Source organism: Nicotiana tabacum, chromosome 14 (assembly GCF_000715075.1).
Source record: "Nicotiana tabacum cultivar K326 chromosome 14, ASM71507v2, whole genome shotgun sequence".
NCBI lineage: Eukaryota > Viridiplantae > Streptophyta > Magnoliopsida > Solanales > Solanaceae > Nicotiana > Nicotiana tabacum.
The window spans coordinates 60,351,830-60,371,966 of record NC_134093.1 but is presented as its reverse complement, the minus strand read 5'-3'; the positions used below and the strand labels follow the sequence as shown (position 1 = coordinate 60,371,966).

The following is a 20,137-nucleotide window of genomic DNA, read 5'->3' as shown; positions in this document are numbered from 1 at the left end:
GGGCAAACAACATATCACTTTGGAAAGCCTGTGTATTGCAAAAAGGGAGTCAATAAATAGATTCTGAATCATGTTGGAAAATGAAAGAAGGAGGGAAGAACTTTGTTTCACTTGGTGGCCGGGAATGCCCGACAACTCAATTTATCCGGTAAACTACTAGGGTCTCATGTAGCCCATGCTGGATTAATCGCATTCTGGGGTGGAGCAATGAACCTATTTGAAGTGGCCCTTTACTTACCATGGTTTTTGGATTTCCAATTAAATTTGGGAGCCATTTCTTTCCACCTTCGAAAGTTCGGAGGCAGAAATATCAAGAATCTTCTGTACCCATTAGGACAGGTTCTTTACCTGTGGTGGTTCCCAATGAATAGCTAGAATAAGGAAAGTAAAAAAGTCAACAAAGGAGGAAATTCTTTTTAAATGCGATAAGGAAAAGATATTCGAAGACTTACGAATAAGACTCCAAGATTCAGGAGTTGGAGGGGTTGTTGCCGGTAAGATGTCTTTGGTGGCAATAACAACGAACCGTTCCATCTAGCTATGGTCGTTGTCATCATCAACGCTAGTAAGGATGACATGATGTCCACGTGCGCTGAACTTTAGCACACCTCCACGGAAGATCTTCGGGGAGTAGAGGTTGATCAAATGTGCAAAAGTTAGGATTTCCCCGGTCTCGAAGAACAGTTTTCGAAGGCAAGCCGTCGTACGCCATACTGAGGGGCCTACCTGAGCTAAGCAAATTTGGTAACGGTGGCAGAATTCTAAAATTGTGGAATTAATTTCTTGACTCAATCTCAAAATGAAGGGGTATGTATAAACATACATAAACCCGGGTCTGGTGAAGGTGACCTTTTCCACCTCATTGGGGGCGAAGATTTCGATGTTTTTTCAGTCGCATTCTTCCTTTACGACGGGAATACTAATAGAACGGATGGAAGAAGGGTACCTGCATACAGGCCACTTTCTGTCACTATTGGGTTTGATAGTTTCCTTTTGGATTTGAAGGTCTAACTGGGTGTTAAGTTGAAGAGGTATGATGGTGGTAACGGTAGGAGGCTCGGAGTTAGCATCGACTTCTTTCGTTTTATTCTTTTTAGGGCCACCACCGAAAAGAAGGCCGTAGTTTCCGAGAACAACGGTAGCTGAAGACATGGTGATAAGAAATTTGAGTAGTGAGATTTTACTGAGAAAGAGGAAGTTTGCAGTAGGGTTCTAAGAAAAGTCGAAGAAGAAGAAGAGTTTGTAAAAGTGAAGAATAAAAGTGATGAGTGGTGGATAAGTTTATAGACGACAAAATTCATGGTATGATTACATTGAAAACTCATGCAAATATTTGCCGAATCAAGGGATAACACGTGTTCGACTCATTAAATGTGAGGAGACGTGCGTCCTTTCAAGTGTCAGAAACCGTTCAGGAACTTTCCCGCCAAGTAAAGGGGTCTTATCTACTTTCCGATAACACAAAGTTTTGTCACCGAAAAGTAGGTAGACTATCTGTATGGGGTAAAACTGGTTAGCGACAGTTTGACAAATGACGAGATGACACGTAGAACTAAAGACAGATAAAATATGAGTCAGTAAATAGTTGGCACCGGATATAAGCATGTGACCGGTGCTGAATAAGTTCAGAAGGCATTGGAACCAAGAACGAAGATTTGAAAGGAAGACATCGGCTAGAAAATGCAGCATTCAATGAGTAGTCGTTACAAAGAATCTCTGTATTAGCGTTCGACCATTATGCATCCATCGTTAGGGGTTTTATTCTCATTCAAGAAGAGCTTGATTTGAGGATCTTGTCTCCCTGAATAGATCTATAAATGGGAAAACTTGTATCCATAGTTGGACACGAAAATCATCTGTACTAAAAGGCTATAATTTGCTCTCACTTTATAAAATTATTTGCTTACTTTTGTTCTTAACATTTCTCTTATTATCGCTTCCGGAGAGGCTCATCATACAACCATGCTTGTATTTCCTTTAAGTTATTTTTATAATCTTGATTTTGTTCTTATTTATTCATATTTCTGGATCGAATTAATTCATGTGTCTATAAACCACGCTACAAATTCAACTGTACCGTTTTAATAAACAATTATATACAGACTAAATTCTTCCAAAATGGCAAGGGAGGAGAAACTCAAACTCTTTACTCACGATACAGTTAATTACATATCTGTCTTGCCTACCATATGTATCTTTACAAAAATTCACTCAAAGATCAAAAATAATTATCCACGATCATTATTGCCAAATCACCTCATGCATTAAAGAATTACAAATTGCCTAATGTCATCTTCATTTCACATGTATAACTCATTTTAAATGTCTACATTTACTTAAAGTGGCTCAACTGCCTCATGAAGTAGCTATCAGGATCATGAACCTCCAAGAAATGCAGTGAAGTTGCAGCAGTGAGAGTTACCTCTTCTGGAAGTTGAAAGATTTTATTGCATAAGCAAAAATCACCGCAAACAGCACGCTAAAACTGACTACCAAAAAACCAGCGATCCCAATGAAATCATGCCTATACCCAAACACAGTCTTGACTAAAAGCTTTATTGGAACTGACTGAATGCCATCCGATAGTTTCACAAGTCTATCATCGTCAGCATACTGGGATGCGACAAGGCCATATAGAGTCCAAGCTACAGGATTTGCCCAGTAGTACCATCTCCACCATATTGGGATCCTCTGTTTCAAAAGAGTAGAGGAAGATGCTATTAGAAACAAAAGAGACGAGAAGTTTTAGCGAAGGACCTCTAGTACCATCACATTTTAAACTTGGCAGCAATTAATTCGAAACTGGTCAGAAATCAGTCTTCAATAGCTCTTGATATTCATTGATTTAAGCGAAAAATAGAATGTCTGATGTTTGAATCATAGAGAAGAATGTTAGTTCATTACCTTATGAGGTATCATGAAACCACTAAAAAGGTTCCAAAGCATGTAAAAAGGAGCAGCAATAATGGCAGCCACATTGTGGTTGGGCGTGGCTGCAGTTGTCATCATTCCAAAAAAGGTGAAGTACAACATAGTGAAGTACATAAACAATATGTACCATAAAAATTTCGAAGCAGTCCATTCAAAGGCTGCCGTTGAATAGAATATGCTGCTGTATATTACTGCCTGTGCGAACACATAAGGAAACTCAATAGCAACCTGCATAGGAAAAGTGGAGCACTGTTAATACCAAAGATCAAGAAGTTTTTAACTATTAACAAAATGGATATAGTCGGAAATCTTTAGACCGCACCTGAGCGAATGCAAATGGTAAAGCTGAGTACATCCCTGCAGCTCTCTCTCTGTATGAAACAGATCTTTCAACAGAAACAACTGGCTGGACAGCAGTGCTATTTGTAATTCCAATAAACAACACTGCAGCATACATGGATCCCATAGCATTGAATAAATCCTGCTGTGAGTCCCTGTTTGGTTATCAAATGAAGAAGCTCAGATACAGTAACATATCACCAGTTAGGTACAACTAATGATCAGGACAAGGCCTGTAAGTATTGCACAAAGAATTAAGCCCCCTCCGTCTTCTTGCAAGAGTGGATGAAAATGTTAGTTGTATGTCAAAAGAAAAAAACCAACTTATTTTTGCCTTTCACTTCCATTTGCGGTCAATTTCCAGGTATACATGGGCAGAACGAAATTCTCTTCCAGGCACCTAAATATAACCCCCTCAAACTACTTTCACGAAGTGACTGACTACCCACAAAATATCCCCAACACAACCTACATTCACAAATGATAGCTGACAAAAATTAAGAGAGAGAGAGAGAGAAATTTATGATAAATTTATGATACTTTAAGTTATGTGAAGTTTTGGGATCTCGTTGCTGTATTATTATCTTATTTTGGTCCAAACCTAAGTCAAATGAAGAAATGAGTCCCAGATGATTTGTTTTTCTTTCTCTAATGTTTGCTATAACTTCTAATTCTTGCTAAATTCAACTCATTAGTACCATCGAAAAGTAAGGGTAAAAGGTGCATGTGAACCAAAGCTAATGCCACTTTTGGTTCTGCCGTAGCAGACACAACAAACGAAAACTTCAAAAGATAAAAATCCAATTCTATCATAAATTTCAGGAAAAACTGTCCTTGAGGCCTATGTATCAGCATTAGACACACCCCGTGAGGTACCAAGTCTTCTCTAACTGATTGACTTCATGGTTCCAGGCTTCCAGCTTTGAACTAAATTCTGTCCTTAATTCCCTCAAGGAATTGTTGGGATATATAGTATTAACCATGAGTTTGGATATAGTATTTATTATGGAACAATTGTTTATTCAATTTTAATGAAGTTTTTAATACATCATATATTAGTTTGCGTCCTTTGTTTAGATAGTAGATGATTTAGTGTATAGAGTTTAGATTATACACGGAAGATTAAACCATTGGTTCTTATAAGTATAAAGTTTGAGTTCACAATATGATGATAAAATTGGACAAGCCATCATGAATGATTGAAACACAAGATTAAATATAATTTATTCTGATTATGGGAATGATTTAATTACGATTTCTTGCGCTAGTACATTTTGTATAAATTGAACAGACCAAGTAGAGATAAGTATTTTATACTGACTTGCATTCTCTAGCCATTAAATGTACTTGTACTCTTAATCTTAATATAATTATTATTAGCTGTATATATTATTAATATTTTGATTTATTAAAAGGCGAGATTCTTTCGTGGGTCAATACAACAACAACAACTCAGTAATAATCCCACTAGTGGGGTCTGGTAAATTGGATAATAATAATAATAATAATAATAATAATAATAATAATAATAATAATAATAATAATAATAATATACATTAGTGAAGTAATAGTTAGTTGATGGAATCCATGTCTCGATTTTGATATTGATGATACACCTTTATGAAAGCTTATAAGTTTTCATGTGTAAACCCGTCCAGTAGATTTTGTATCCGACACATGAAATAAGTTAAGTGAAAATCTAAATAAAGTACTCAATAAATTAAATTGTCAGTAATTTAATTTAATTGATTAGTATCGGAATCTTAACATGGAAGTTAAATAAGATTTGATGGAAGAATTTTGAAATTGAACTAAGGAGTGCAATTATGAACTTTTAGTAGAATAATTTATAATTTATTATGGTAGATATTAATTTCAAATTTTCGAAATTAATTCCATAATATGAAGCCTTGTTAATTAAATTTTGGGGTCTCTGTTGTGCTTGAATAATAGGAAACAAAGGAAATACTTTTCTTGGTGGAAAAGAAAATCCAACAGGTTTTAGACAAGGGTTTTAGCCCTTAAAACCTGCGTCATAGAGGAGGGGTTTTTTGGATCTAGAGGGAGAGAGGGGAGGTCACTCAATTTTGGCACCTTTTTTCCAAGAAATTTTGTCCATACGAAATAACTATTTTTTGGAAATTATTTGGGTAACACAGTAAAAGATCGTGGAACGTTATGGGATCGTGATCGTACTGATGATAGAGACTTCATTAAGTTGCTGTAGAACTAGAGGCTTACGTGATAAATGAGATTTGTTCACGTTTCAAAAGGTAACCCGTGAAACCCCGTATGTGCTAGTTGTTTAATTTACATGTGTGTAGATACTGGGATCGCTTTCGCTGCATATAATAATCCATCAATTGGTAGCAGAGCCCACTCACGTTTAACTAGATAACTAGGTTGTTCATGAAGCACGAATATCATGTTGATGTGCGTTTTTGAATTACATGTGGATGTTGTTTTTTGAAAAACTACACTACTATTTTATGAAATAAATGTACCAATTTTTTTTTTTAATTCTTGGAGTCATGAGATATCAGTTGTCTTATTGTTCATATTTGATTAGAATAATCTGAAATTATTTTAAGACCCTAGAAGATGCAAAAATGATTTTTACCCGTATTAGGCCATGGTTTCGGAGGTCAACAAGTTGAAGGACTCCGATTAACCTGAACTTTGGTGGGTCCATCGAAAATGGTCTGTGATCAATAAGCACTGCTATGCTATGAGTAATGTGTTTTTTTGGCATTTTCGGGACATTTGAATAGTGTTTTGGGCATTTTTCTATTTTTTGGAAATTTCTTTTTGAAAATTTGTAACTTGTTTTAATTCAGTGGTGGTAGGGGTCGCTCCCTATGGTCTCCATGTTTAAAAACTGGTGATATAATGAATTTACATGTTGACCATCAGTATATGGACGTGTTGCCTTATTATATTCCAAAATAAGTATGTAGGATTTTCTTAACTAGGTCTTATAAAGTGAACTTGATATTGTGTGATTATATATTGTTTTTTGTAAGAAAGTGAAATCCTCTGTTAGATATCCTGGAAGGCTAATGATTGGTGCGTTAGGCATGTTTGTGCATAAACATTTCTCAATTTTGGTTTATGCTTTCATGCCCTGCGTGTCTTGGACTTACATTACGGCCTTGTTCTCTAGTCAGAGGTTGTAACTAAGTGAAATATGATGGCATTTTATCTCTATTATTGGTATGGCTTTTATGCGGTGGTCCATATTTTATCCATAAAATAATTTTATGAGCTACATGTATGTTCGCCCGTAAATTAAGAATTTTTTGAGTAATAAATAGTTATCACTAAAGTGGTTTGTTTATTTGAAAACATGAAAAATTCTTAATAGCTTTATACATGTGTGATTATGTAGATTCATAGACTGAGTATTATGATTAATAAATAGGATCCACCAAAATGGTCTATTTATTTGAGTCATTAGAATCAACTTAATGTACCACTTGATAAATCTACACTAGTGGTGGAGATTTTAACTAGCCAAAGAGATTTATCATTGGGTACTAGTAACACCAACACATTCATGAGAAGAGATATTGGAGTTTTCGCCAAACGGGAGAAAATATAACATCATAGGTTCTCATGTGTTTAATGAAAGGATAATTTATTGCAAGAAGAGGTATTATGTATCCTAGAAATAGAAAGAACAAATGTATGTCTTGAGCTCAGAGGATAATTATAAGGAGAATGGAAATCAAGATCATATTTATTTTAATTTATGAAACTGTCTAAAATAGTTATTCTCCTAGTTTGGTTACAGATTGGTGGTCATGAATTTAATGAACTCCGATTGACATGAAACTTGGTAGGTTCATCAGTAACGACTTGGTGATAAACACTCACTGTTATGCAGTGAATCATGTTATTTTTTAGCGTTTTGAGGTCGTTTAGATAGGGTTCTAAGCAGTTTATTTAATTGAATGTGTTGTACATATGAAAAATGATTCTTTATATATCGGCTATATTTGGGTTAAATCTAGAACATAATAATACATGATGATTTAATTTGATATAATATATAGCAGGAATGTAATCACATGGGTTTAGTCCCTAAATTTGACAAAAAGTAATTTATTCAAATTTGGTCTAGTTTTTGGCAATCGTGAACTTCACGATCTCCGAATGACCTGAAATTTGCTCGGTTCATCGGAAATGACAGTTAAGAAGGACTCACTAATAGTGAATCACGTTGTATTTTGATGATTTGGGATCATTTAGATGAGTTTTTTGGCGGATTAAAACGTGATTGAAATACGAAAAGTCATTCTTTATGTTATTTTATTTATGTCTAATCTAGAACATGATGACACATGTTAATTTGACATAAATTGATATATGATAAGAATATAGGCCAAAATTTAAATTCTTAAAAAAATGCTTCAAATAGTAATTTCCCAAATTTGGTCTCAGTTTTGGAGATCATGATTTTAACGGTCTCCGATTGACATGAAATTTGGTAGGTCTATCGGAAACAGCCTAGTGAGCCACAATGTTATGCAATGATTAACGTTAATTTTAGCGTTTTAGGGCTGTTTAGATGGGTTCTTGGGCATTTTTTAAATTTTGGAACTTAATCCCGGAGAAACTTTTGTGATTATGATCAAGTGGTTAATGTCTCTCCTGAACTGAACATTATTAGTCTACCTCATAAGAGAAAATGTTCTTCAAAATTGAGTGAAACTTAGTTGTGCACTTGCGTCTAAGTCATATTTGTCTGAATGAGATTTCAAGTTGGTCAAGGATGGACCTTAAAGTTCACTGAAAATAGAGACACTAACAACTTGGGATCCTGTTTAGAAAGAAAAATGACTAAAAGATGTTTCCCTTCAAAAAGAAATAAATCTGGTGATAAGTTAGAATGAATGCGTTTTGATTTGTGTGGTTCAATGAATATGCTGGTAAGAGATAATTTTGAGTATTTTGTGACGTTCATAAATGATTACTCAAAATATTAATATTTTTATTTGATGCCTCATAAGTCTGAATGCTTTGAGTAATTCAAGGATTTCAAGACTTGAGACGAAGAAGCACCATGGGAATATATTAAACCATTACGATTTGGTCGTGGTGGCAAGCATCTCTCTACAGAGTTCATTAATTACTTATCAGAATGAGGGGATCACATGTCAATTGTCTACGCCGGGTACTCTACAATGAAGTGGTGTAGTAGAGAGAAGAAATATGGCTCTTTTGGAGATGGTTAGATTAAGGAAGAGTTATTCATATTTTCCTTATTCGTTTTAGGAATATTCCTTAGAAAGTGCAAATTACATTCTGAATTTAGTTCCTTCTAAGCCAGTACTTGTGACACCTATAGAACTGTGGACTGGATATAAGCTCGGTCTGCAACACGTTCAGATATAGGATTGTCCAGCACATGTGCTGAAAGGGAAAATGGATAAGTTGGAATCAAGAATGGATAGGTGCATGTTAATACCAAAGTAGTTTGTTACGATAAAGCAGTATTGGACAAAGATTGCATCAGAAAATAACTTGACAAGATTCTTTAACAAAAGCTTATTAGTGGAGACTTTAATGGTCATGCAAAAGAATGGTTGTGAATGTTATAGATGCATAGTTATGAGTCTAAATAGGAGATTGTTGGGGGCATATACTACTAACGATACGTTTAGATATAGTATATTTTAACAATTGTCATGGTTAAAAATCTAAGTGGGAGATTGTTGGGATATATACTATTAACCATGGGTTTGGATATAGTATTTATTATGAAATAATTCTTTATTCAATTTTAATAAAGTTATAAATTGATCATATATTAGTCTGTGTCTTTTGCATATATAGTAGATGAATTATTGTATAGAATTTTACTTATACACGAAAGATTAAATAATAGGTTCTTGTAAGTATAAAGTTTGAATTCACAATCTGATAATGGAATTGGACAAACCATCAAGAATGATTGTAGTATAAGATTGAATATAACGTTTCTTGGTTATGGGAATAGTTTAATTTCGACTTCTTGTGCTATTACATTTTGTATGTATTAAACGGACCAAGTAGAGAAAAATATTTTATACTAACTTATAAAATAAATTCTCTAGCCATTAATTGTACTTGTACTCTTAATCATAATATTATTATTAGCTATGTATATTATTAATATTTTTATTTATTGAAAGGCGAGATTCTTTAGTGGGTCAATATGTCTGGTAAATTGGATAATAATAATATACATTGGTAAAGTAATAGTTAGTAGATGGAATCCATATCTCGGTTTAAGATTGATGATACACCTTTATGAAAGCTTATAAGTTTTCATGTGTATACCCGGCCAGTGAATTTTGTATCCGTCACATGAAATAAGTTAAGCGAAAGTTTAAAGGAAGTAATCAATAAATTAAATTGTCAGTAATTTAATTTAATTGATTAGAATTTGGATCTTAATATATGGAGTTAAATACGATTTCATGGAAGAATTTCGAAATTGAACTAAGTAGTCAATGACAAATTTTTAGTGTAATAATTCGTAATTTGTTATGTAGATATTAATTTCGAATTTTCGATATTAATTCCGTAATCGGAAGCCTTGTTAATTAAATTATGCGGTCCCTTGTGCCTGAATAATAGGAAATAAAGTAAATTATTTTCTTGGTGGAAAAGAAAATCAAACAGGTTTTGAAAAAGGGTATTTAACCCATAAAACATTTTCGACCTAGAGGAAGAAAGGGGAGGTGGCCGAATTTTGGCACCTTTTTTCCTAGAAATTTCTCCCACACGAAATTATTATTTTTCGGATATTAGGATTGTGATCGTGCAGATGGTAGAGACTTTATTGAGTTGCTGCGGAACTGGAGGCTCATGTGATAGAGGAGATTTGTTCACGATTCAAGAGGCAAGTCGTATGTGCTAGTTGTTTAATTTACATATGAGTAGATACAGAGATTGCTTGTGTTGCATATAATAATCCATCAGGAATCATATTGTCTTGTTTCTTTGAAATCAGAAGATAAAAAGTTTCCTGTTATATTTCCATATATCCACTAAACTTATCGCATGTCCAAAAGCAGTCTTCTAAAAGTTGAATTTGACATGAGTGCACAAAGTAAAAACTTTCTTGATAGGACAGTGCAATGACCAGTGGAACACAAGATGCAAGTTAACACAATGGTGCAAGTATTCTGTTCAAATATTAGTAAAGTGTTAGTTCTTGAAATTAGCATCACAACTAGACAGCAAAATGAAGACAAATGTTTAGTTGATTCCAGTTATTATCATATTATTCCTTTCTCTCTATATAAGAATACTAATGCCATTAAACTAGTTAATACCACAGAAATGGAATGGAAGGTTCACAGTAAAATAGTCAAGGATAAAATGCAGATTATGATTAGTGTCAAAAAGAAACCTTTTTGAACCGAATCTCCAGCAAATTGTCCCCAGCATCAATGATATGATGAGTGTATAGAAGAAGCGAACAGCAGTATATTGTGGGTTGCGCCAATAGGAGAGATTTTGCTTCCACAGGCAAGCTAGGAACTGAGTGAAATAGGACTGACAGTACTTAGCAGGGAAATTCAAATCTTTTGAATCCCCAGTTGGCCTGCTTAGCCTTTCAACCAAGACTTGATTATATCTGGAAGTACAAAAAAGAAAAGGTTACATTCCGAAAAGAACATAAAGTTAGAGAACGAAAAAATTATACATACTGAAAAAGATTTGATCTTCGGTAGATTTCTGCAAAATCAACACCAAGTCGATTTTCTTCTACTGATGACGTAACCTCCAACATCCATGTGGAAGGGTTATATCCAGCTCTTATTTTTGGCACCCCTTCGATTCCCTACACACACGTACAAGGAATACCTGCTTTTAGACAATCATTTGTCAAGAAACTTGCAATGCACCTAATGCAAACAAAATGTGTGTAAATATATAACCTCAAAATACTCAATTATCTTGCACGATTTAGGACCAAGAGGTCCTGCATAAATGAGCTCTCCTCCGCGCTTCATAAACAAAAGCTGCCATTTCCGAAGAGATCAAAGGAGTATCAGCGGAAAAATAATGAGATTCAAGCAGCACTACATTTGTCTACTATATTCTATACTATGGATTGACACTCCTTGATTGTATCGTATTATAAGGAGTTAAACATCTTATATTCAGTCAGTCATTTTGTACTATTCTATGCACCACATAAGCTTTCAACAAGAAAATATGTATGATATCAGTTTTTGGTTTTGTTGTGTTGATCCCCTATAAATGGTGGATTCCCCCTACTGGTTTCTATCCTTCTTTGGCTATTTCTTCTTTTAGTTGTACTGAACACCTCGACTGCCTTTAGTTGTAATGAACATGTACTGTTTCATTTCGTCTTGCTTCTGCCTACTGGTTTCTACTCCTCTTCAGCTACTTCTTCTTCCTATAGTGTAATGACCACCTATACTGCCTTTTTCTTTGGTAAAGCTGCGGCTACTCTGCTCTACTTATTGAACACCTTTTCCTGTTTTTTTTCTTCTATTAACACAAGACCGAACTTATCATCACTAACGCAGCACTTAAGCCTCCTCATTTCTCTCAGTAACATCTAGCAAATATTTTCCATTAATCACTGGAAGTGTTCAAAAATTCTTGCTAAACCCCACTTGACAAGTGCTCATGGTTAATTCGGTCGAATGGTATATGTGCTGATGACTTAGTCCTTGACGTCCACATGGGAAAGTCTAGATTTGAGCAAGAATCTCTTTGTTTGGCATCTCCACATGAAAAAGCCTCTAATTTTCAAGAAGCAGCAAACCACATAATGATCCAAATAATAAACTTGGCACAATCCTCGGTCTATTTGAAAGTGACTCATAAGGGTGACTAGATTTATACATTTGGATAAAAGAGATATACCTCATCAAATGATTCGAAAATGTCAATGCTGGGCTGATGGATAGTGCAAACAATTGTTCGGCCAGTGTTCACAATGTTTCTTACGGTCCTCATTACAATGGCTGCAGCTCTTGCGTCCAATCCGGATGTAGGCTCATCCATGAACACTACAGAAGGGTTGGCTACTAGTTCAATAGCAATTGTTAGCCGCTTCCTTTGCTCTGTGGACAGTCCATCAATTCCAGGCAAACCAACCAAAGCTCCTCTTAGTGAACTCAACTCCACAAGCTCCATTACCTCCTCAACAAATGCCTGAAACCGATGCCCTCCTTAAAAGTTATTTGACGTCTGAAAAAGAAAAGCATCTACAAATTTCCAGGGTGTTACCTTTTGTGTCTCTATATCAACCTCTGATGGCAAACGTAGCCAAGCAGAGAACAACAATGATTCAAGAACGGTCAAGCAAGGGGAGTGGATATCATTCTGCTCACAGTAACCAGATATTCTAGCAAAGGTTTCTTGCTTTTTTGGGTAACCAGATATGTGGATGTTCCCTTCTATAGTACCACCAGTTTTTCTACCAGCTAATACATCCATGAGGGTTGTTTTTCCAGCACCACTAACTCCCACCAGTGCAGTGAGCACCCCAGGCCTAAATGCTCCAGTGATGTTAACCAATAACTGCAATCGGTCTTCTGCCATGCCTTGTTGCTTCAGTTCCTGAAGTAACATTTATTTGTGTTTTCAGAAATAGAATGATGCACAAAAAACTTTAGGAAGAAGAGGTTGAGGTATGTACCAGAGGCATGTCAACATAGTAATTGATATCCTTGAAGGTCATTGAAAGTGGCTGAAAAGGTAGAACGAGGCCTCTGTTCTTGAAACTTTGTCCTGATCAGTATAGAGTAGGAAATCTCATTAAGAATGAAAAAATTGACCTGAAAAGGTTCATTTCCCTACAATGTGATACGTCTAAATAAACAGCAGTCTTCTTACTAGTCAGCGAGCCAGAATGCTTCAAATATTCTCTTAGCTGAATAACAGCTGGTTCTTCTTTCTTAGTCGTGCCTCTGTCTTGAAGCTCTTCCTTAGAAACCACAGCTTGATGCTTTACAAGAGCTGAAGAAATGTAAAGTGAGCAAAAGACCCAATTTATTTTTGTTGTTACTTTGCAACATGCTATTTTATCTCCAGTTTTTCTTTTCATTGGTGATTCAAACGGTAAGTTCATAGAATCACATATAAGATAGGTGTCTTACGGTCCAGGTAGGCCAGGAAGAATGTAAATAACATGTTGAATAGAATCGTATATCCAAGCAAAGCACCGACACCAATCCAGTACCAATAGCTCTGGGGGAATAAACTGCGTGACTTCAGTAATGCTTCACCTAGTCGCAAATCAGAATTCTTGCTTGCTCTCTGGATGCGTATAAGAAATTTTGGTAAGTGTTTTCATATCTATTATTAGGAAAGAAGTGGATATGATGTCAAAGAACATGGATCAGAGGATGGTCAAATGGTTGAAATGGCAAAGCCTTGCAAGTTTAACAAGTAGAAGGGCTGTGTAATGGATGTCCATGTTCATAAAAATATTACAGCTGAGTTCTTCTATACAAGCCACAAGCTTCATTCTTTGATGCAATCACTTCATAGTTTTTAGTTTTCTGAAACAAGACATGGATAATTTCTTCTGAAAAAGGAAATGTAAGGTGGAAAAAAGAAAAGCAAAGTTCTACTTATTCTTTGACTTCAACAGAGATCCTGAAGGTTGCTTGGCAAAATTGCATAACCACTACCAAAAACCATGAGGACCTTAGGCCCTCAACTAAATTCATTCTGTTATTTCCCTTTTCTTTATTTTAGTCTATTCTTAATATGTGTAAAAGGAAATATTCAGACACTAATAAGAATTCAATTCAAAAATTTAGCTCCAAGTTTACCTTAAAGTAAACTAAGGGTGTGTTTGGTATGAAGGAAAATGTTTTCCTAGAAAATGAGTGGTTTTATCACTTATTTTCCCTTGTTTGGTTGGTGAGCGAAAAACTTTTTCTGGAAAATATTTTCTAGTGTTTGTTTAGAGAGTAGAAATTTTTTATGCTACTTTCCTTACCCTCCCTCCCTCCAAATCCCCATGTTGAAATGAAAAAAAATATTTTTTTACATCATGAAAAGAAAATACTTATTTTGTTGAAATGAAAGAAAATACTTTTTACTACATTATTTTGTTGAAATGAAAGAAAATACTTTTTCTACATCATGAAAAGAAAGTACTTTTTTTGTTGGAATGAATGAAAATACTTTTTTACATTATGGGAAAAAAAAACTCGTTTTGTTGAAATTAAAAAAAAGTACTTTACCTACAACATGAAAAGAAAGTACTCTTAATAATATTTTTATTTAGGGTGGGGGTAGGGGCAGGGTTGGGGAGGGTGGGTAGGGTAGGGGTGGGGAAGGTTGAAGAAGAGTTTTGGAAAATGTTTTTCCTTCTTTTGATAGGGAAAATATTTTCCTCCAATTGGAGGAAAATGAGTTCACGAGGAAAATATTTTCCAAATCATTTAAGCCAACCAAACATGGAAAAATTGGAAAACATTTTCTTTTCCTTCATACCAAACACACCCTAAATGTTCTTGCCTTTTCACAGTTGTGTCAAGAACAGTAAATAAATTATGTAAAACTTAAGACCAATTTAAGATACTTGACCTTGTCCCATACGTGCCCAAGAAATTCATTCACTGAAGCTGCATCTTGAGCATACATCAGGGGAGAAATCCAAAAACCCCAGATCCACCAGCTTGGTATTCTATCTGCTAGAACAGAAAATAGGAAATAAATAATCAACTTATCACGGAGCTTAATGAGAAAGAGATTATGGCAATTTGAGGATTTAGTTTCACCTCTTGAAATAATATATCCCCCAAGAGCCATGACAATCAACATGGCAAAAGACCCAAAAGTGTTTGCAATAATCATATTTCGCCCCAAAGCTCCCATTAGGCGAAAAAGAGCAAGAGACATTTGATGCAGAAAGAAGAATAACAAGAATTGCCTAAGGAATCTGCATAGCAAAAGAAGAAAAACGAACCAAAAAACCAGAGAATAAAACAAAGAGAGGTAGGTAAAAAACTGGGTGAAGCATCAGATAAAGATAAATGTGAATCTAAAAGTATAATTTTTTACCTTGCGACACTTGGATCAAACCCAACAACATAATATGTCACTGCTACCCAGAAACCAGATTCTATTAGGGAAGTTGGAATGCTCAATACCCATGAAGGAAGTGTATAGACCCAGCATGGGTAGAAATGTAAGTCTCTATGCTTGTAAAGGACCGGAAGCTTGACAATAAGCATTGAAACCTCCGTGAAACCATTGAAAAGAATAATAACCATGGAAAAATACAGTTCCCCAAGATATAGGCCTCCATCATCAATTGTATTGTGATGCAGAGTTGTGCGGAAAAAAACACTCATGGTGATCAAAGCAACAAGGAGGAGCTGAAAACCAACAAAGAGAACGTAAGGACGAAAATGTGCTTCTGGAAATGTATGGTTCAATCAAGGAACCAGTGTAATTCAGAAGCATCCAAAGGTTATATTATTTTTTGATAACTTCCTCGGAAAGTTTTAGTTCTTAAAAATGTATTAATCCTATTTCTTGGTGTATTTCCTCCAAATTCTCATGCTGGCTCTACCTGAATAAATTTGAAAATGTAGATAAATGAATTCCTTTTCATGAGCAGCAGCTGCCAGTCAAAGCTGGTCTTAAGAAGTTCCGTTCTCTTCGCTCCATATTTAGAAGTGGACAAGGCTGCAGGATGATTATAGCGCCTATCAAAAGGAATGTTTAGCTCTTCCGATAAATTCTTCCCAGTGCGGTATGACCGAAAAGCTTCAGCAAACTTTGTCACTGGTATGTACTGGTAAGGGCGATGAGAAACAGCCCAGTACTGTTCTTGGTCCTTTTTGGAAACAACCTGTAGGAGAATAAACAAAAAAATAAACTGTGCATCTAAGACGCCAAAAAATTATTCACGACGCAGAGCTACGCACTTACTTCTTGAAAGAAGTCGGCAACATTCTTCCTCTCTGGACAATGAAATCCCATAAAATCAAAAAAATCAAGAGCATCATCACGAGGCCCCTGATATACAATCTGGCCTTCAGACAAAAGTATAATATCATCAAATAACTCATACGTCTCTGGAGCAGGCTGAAGAAGAGAAATAACAGTAGTTCCATCGAGTGCATGCGTTGAATATCGAAGGTATTTGATAATTTGGTATGTCGTTGAACTATCAAGCCCTGTTGAGATTTCATCCATGAAGAGCACTCTTGATGGACCCACCAATAATTCACCTATAAGAACAATCAAATACATGAGTACATCATTGCACACTCCAAAAAGGGAAAATATTTAATCCATCACCTGTAGTGAGCCGTTTTTTCTGGCCTCCAGAGATCCCCTTAAGCATTTCATCTCCCACCAAGGTGTTCGCACAATTGTCTAACCCTAGAATCTTTGTAAGACAAATGTTAGTGCTTATGGAAGCTGAAAGGAAAACTATTTGACCAAAACATTCACATGTTATGCACTATTTCTTGCGCTTCTTGTAGAAAGTCCTATAGCATAATTCTGAAAGACTTGTTACAACAAGAAAGAGAAACCACTGTCCAAGCATAAGTTACGTTAAATTAGTACTCGTTGCATTATAACATTACTAAAGACATATAGGAGTTTAACAACAGCAGCGGTAAGAGAGAGTGATTCATACTGATGTTCGGTATACAAAGAGATAGGGAAAGGTGGTATTATATATGAATTACATTTCATTCTCAATTTTAGAACCCAGTACTACAATCTATGCCATATCAAACTGCCACATGAATCTAAGTAAGCCAGCATTTAAAAATACCTTTAGAATGTACTCAACAACAAGTGCAGTCTCGTTCCCCTCCAAAGCTAATGCCTAGATTGAGAATACATCATGTATGAATTGCAATAAATTTATTAAGAAGAATAATATATATAGTTAGAGAAAAGCCATTCAAGCAAATCACACTTACCTTCATGAATAGGTCAAGATCTTCATCAGGTTTTATTCCTGCCATCTTTTCTCTTCTTGAAAGTTCCAATAGCATATCTGTAAAATTTCAACAGTTCATCTTAGGTAATGTAGGAAAACTGGAAGACTTGCATAGAGCTTTACCATATTTTGATCCAACACCCTGACAACATGCTGAGAAGTCCATAGTTTCCTTTACAGTCATCTCTGCTATATGCCAATCTTGTTGACTGACATAAGAGGATGTCTTTTGGGGAACAAACTCTTTCAGACCATGTCCATTGTAAGTAATATTCCCTGACGTCTTCAAATTGATCAACATTTTAGTAGAATATTGAGAAAAAAAAGAAGAAGAAGATTACTATCTAGCAGAACATGTTCTTTCTCTACCTCCAAATCATGAAAATTCAGATATGACAGTACCTGTAAGTCAGATTTGAGGCGTCCAGCAAGTGCTAATAACAATGTGGTTTTGCCAGAGCTTGGAGGACCCAATAAGAGCGTTAATCTAGAAATGAACATCATAATGTTTTAGATAAACATACTCTCACCAGCTTGATTTTCTTGGGAGTTAACGATTGATTCATACCTGGAAGGTCGGATTATCCCACTAATGTCATCTAAAATTGTCAGCTTAGTTCTCTTGCCAGAGTATATTTTGAGCTGCCTTAAGAAAGCCTGACATGTTTGCACATAATACAGAGAGAGGAGAGATGTCATATGCTAAAATGATCAAGTGCTACTCTAATGTAATAATTGATGGCATGGGGAATACCTCGGTCATGTTGAAAATAAAATTTGAAATGGTTGGCAGTGCTCGACTTCCAAGATGCACATAAGCTTCAACTGTCAGATGCTGAAATCTGACTTCTACTTTTGGGAAGTCCAAATCAACTCTGCACTCAGAGACGGAGGTAAAATTTTAACTTTATAGGTTATGAATTTTAGAACAATAACTTCAGGTGCTATTGACTGAGTTCTAAATTTAGTATTTGTACATTTTTAATAAATTTTTTGATACAAAATACACTGTTTGAGCAAAAGTTACTGGGTTCGGCCGAACCCGTAGCTCGGCTTCTGCCTCCGCCCCTGTCTGCACTTCCAAGAGTGAAATAATGTAAATGCCTCACTGCTAATAATATATGCCAGAACATGATCTATCGATCAAAGCATAAGTGATTGAAACTTTTACGAAGAATCCAATTCAAAACTTTTAAAATTTACAAGGTGCTTATAAGGAATTAAGCATGCCAGGGCTTGTCCATACAAGAACCAATCATATGAACTGTAGCTACACAGGTGAGAGACTGTACTCAAGGTGATGTGATTAGAATTAATAAACCAACATATCACAGTTTTCCCAGCTCTTATACAGAGATTAAGGAAATAAAGAAAAACCAGGAACTTCTTGTTGTGAAGAAACAGAAATATCGAAGTGAGGCTAGTGTACTGAAGAGGGCAGCTCAGGGTTCAAGATTGTCTTAGTTTAACGAGGGTAGATCCAGAATTTAGACGGAATGAGTAACGCTTTTTAGTCAATGTACTTTTTTCTTTTTAACAAATTTTCCTTAAATCTTCTATGTAATTTGAATCAAACATTATATGCAGCATACCAACAGTTTATATGCCAATCTGCTTACAGACACTAATAACAAATATCAATCAAATCTAAATGAGCATCAGTTGGGCACAATTTTACAAAAACTTTCTCAGCCAACGACTTCCAAAGCTATGTCAGAGAAAGCACAAGAGAGGAGACAAATAAGATTTTAATTTTAGAATAAGGAAAAAAGAAAAGAAAAAAAAAAGAACCTCTCAAAACGGAGCCTCATGCGATTGAAGAACTTTTCCCAATCATCATCAACCGACTTGACCAGGCGATCCAAGACGACTTTGCGTTCATCATTTTGGAGCTTATCCACATCCACTTCCCATGACTCCCCAACAATATTCCTGAAGATCCCTCTCCGTACACGGTTGTATGTAGGCAGTCGCTCCAGAGCCGCCCACCGTAACGCCTCCTCGTCGTCACCATCCTCCCTGAACGATGCCGAGCGCACCGACAGGTTCTCCGCCGAACCCCACATTCTAAACACAATAGAGGTTGTTTGAACTATGAAGATGAGTTAGTCACCAAAAAACTATAGATTACTGCATTCTGGTTGGAGCCTTAAATTTGTGTGCCGATAAGTATATATGGGTAGAGTTTACATTCACACACCTATATATGTGAACTATTAAGTTAGTTGATCTTTGCATTTATGGCTATCTTATCTCTCTTATACCTCTTCTGCAACTTCACCCCCCCCCCTTCTTCGTGGGGTCCCCCTCAACCCTTCTTTTCTGCGTTTGTTTATGAAATATTCGGCATGTGTTTGTGTATACTTTCTATCTGTTTTTCTGCTTTAGCAATTTATTCGTCAATGTTTTGGTTGTTTCTTCCATTTCTTTTTATGAGAAAATATTTATGGTATAGTCATTTCCGTCAACGTTTATATGACTCTAAAGTTCTTTTGCTCTGCAATTCTCCATGGCATTTAAGGCTTTGTCAATAATTAACTTATTAAATTGAAACTACTTTCCCACTTGAAAAATATAGTCAGTTGTATGTTTTGTCTGTTTATGAAATTGTTATAGTCCTACTGTGAGAAACGGAGTAGAGGGTAGGATCATTTAATGTCCCGGGAAGGACAGAAAACGATGGCGGGGCTTTAACCATTTCACACTCGCTAAACGAATTTATGATGTTTGTACTCGCTGCTTTGGATGAAACACGTGTAAAAATGAAGGGGTGGTCGCATTCCATGTGATGATGAGCGAGTGGGGATTGAAAAGGCGGTGATTTGAATTTAACGGTTGGGAAGTTCGCCTGCTTTTTTTAGCATCGGTTATACTTTATGGCCGGCTTTTGTTTAAGTTGTTTTTCTT

At 35.7% G+C, this 20,137-nt stretch overlaps 1 protein-coding gene across 1 annotated transcript; it reads right to left on the bottom strand.

Moving 5' to 3' along the window:
- Positions 1-2,126: 2,126 nt before the first annotated feature.
- LOC107802663 (ABC transporter G family member 32) lies at positions 2,127-19,713 on the bottom strand. The gene is made up of 24 exons (XM_016626200.2): positions 19,022-19,713; positions 17,985-18,105; positions 17,799-17,887; positions 17,633-17,717; positions 17,354-17,513; positions 17,211-17,287; positions 17,060-17,113; positions 16,573-16,663; positions 16,201-16,502; positions 15,839-16,120; positions 15,325-15,641; positions 15,042-15,202; positions 14,848-14,951; positions 13,404-13,563; positions 13,141-13,263; positions 12,944-13,035; positions 12,532-12,864; positions 12,166-12,456; positions 11,205-11,288; positions 10,974-11,107; positions 10,673-10,900; positions 3,254-3,425; positions 2,905-3,159; positions 2,127-2,691 (listed from the first exon to the last, which is right to left on the bottom strand). Exons 1-24 carry the CDS (start codon positions 19,294-19,296, stop codon positions 2,419-2,421), a joined length of 4,263 nt encoding a protein of 1,420 aa, XP_016481686.1. The 5' UTR covers positions 19,297-19,713; the 3' UTR covers positions 2,127-2,418.
- Positions 19,714-20,137: the final 424 nt, after the last annotated feature.

What these genes read in the sequence shown, in the direction of transcription:
- LOC107802663 (XM_016626200.2), bottom strand. Translation starts at nt 19,296, where the DNA reads ATGTGGGGTTCGGCGGAGAACCTGTCGGTGCGCTCGGCATCGTTCAGG. An exon ending in GAAAAAACGGCTCACTACAG is followed by an intron (nt 16,503 to 16,572) that starts GTGATGGATTAA and finishes TTGTTCTTATAG; the next exon opens with GTGAATTATTGGTGGGTCCA. An exon ending in TGGAGATTCGGTTCAAAAAG is followed by an intron (nt 3,426 to 10,672) that starts GTTTCTTTTTGA and finishes ATAACCAAACAG; the next exon opens with GGACTCACAGCAGGATTTAT.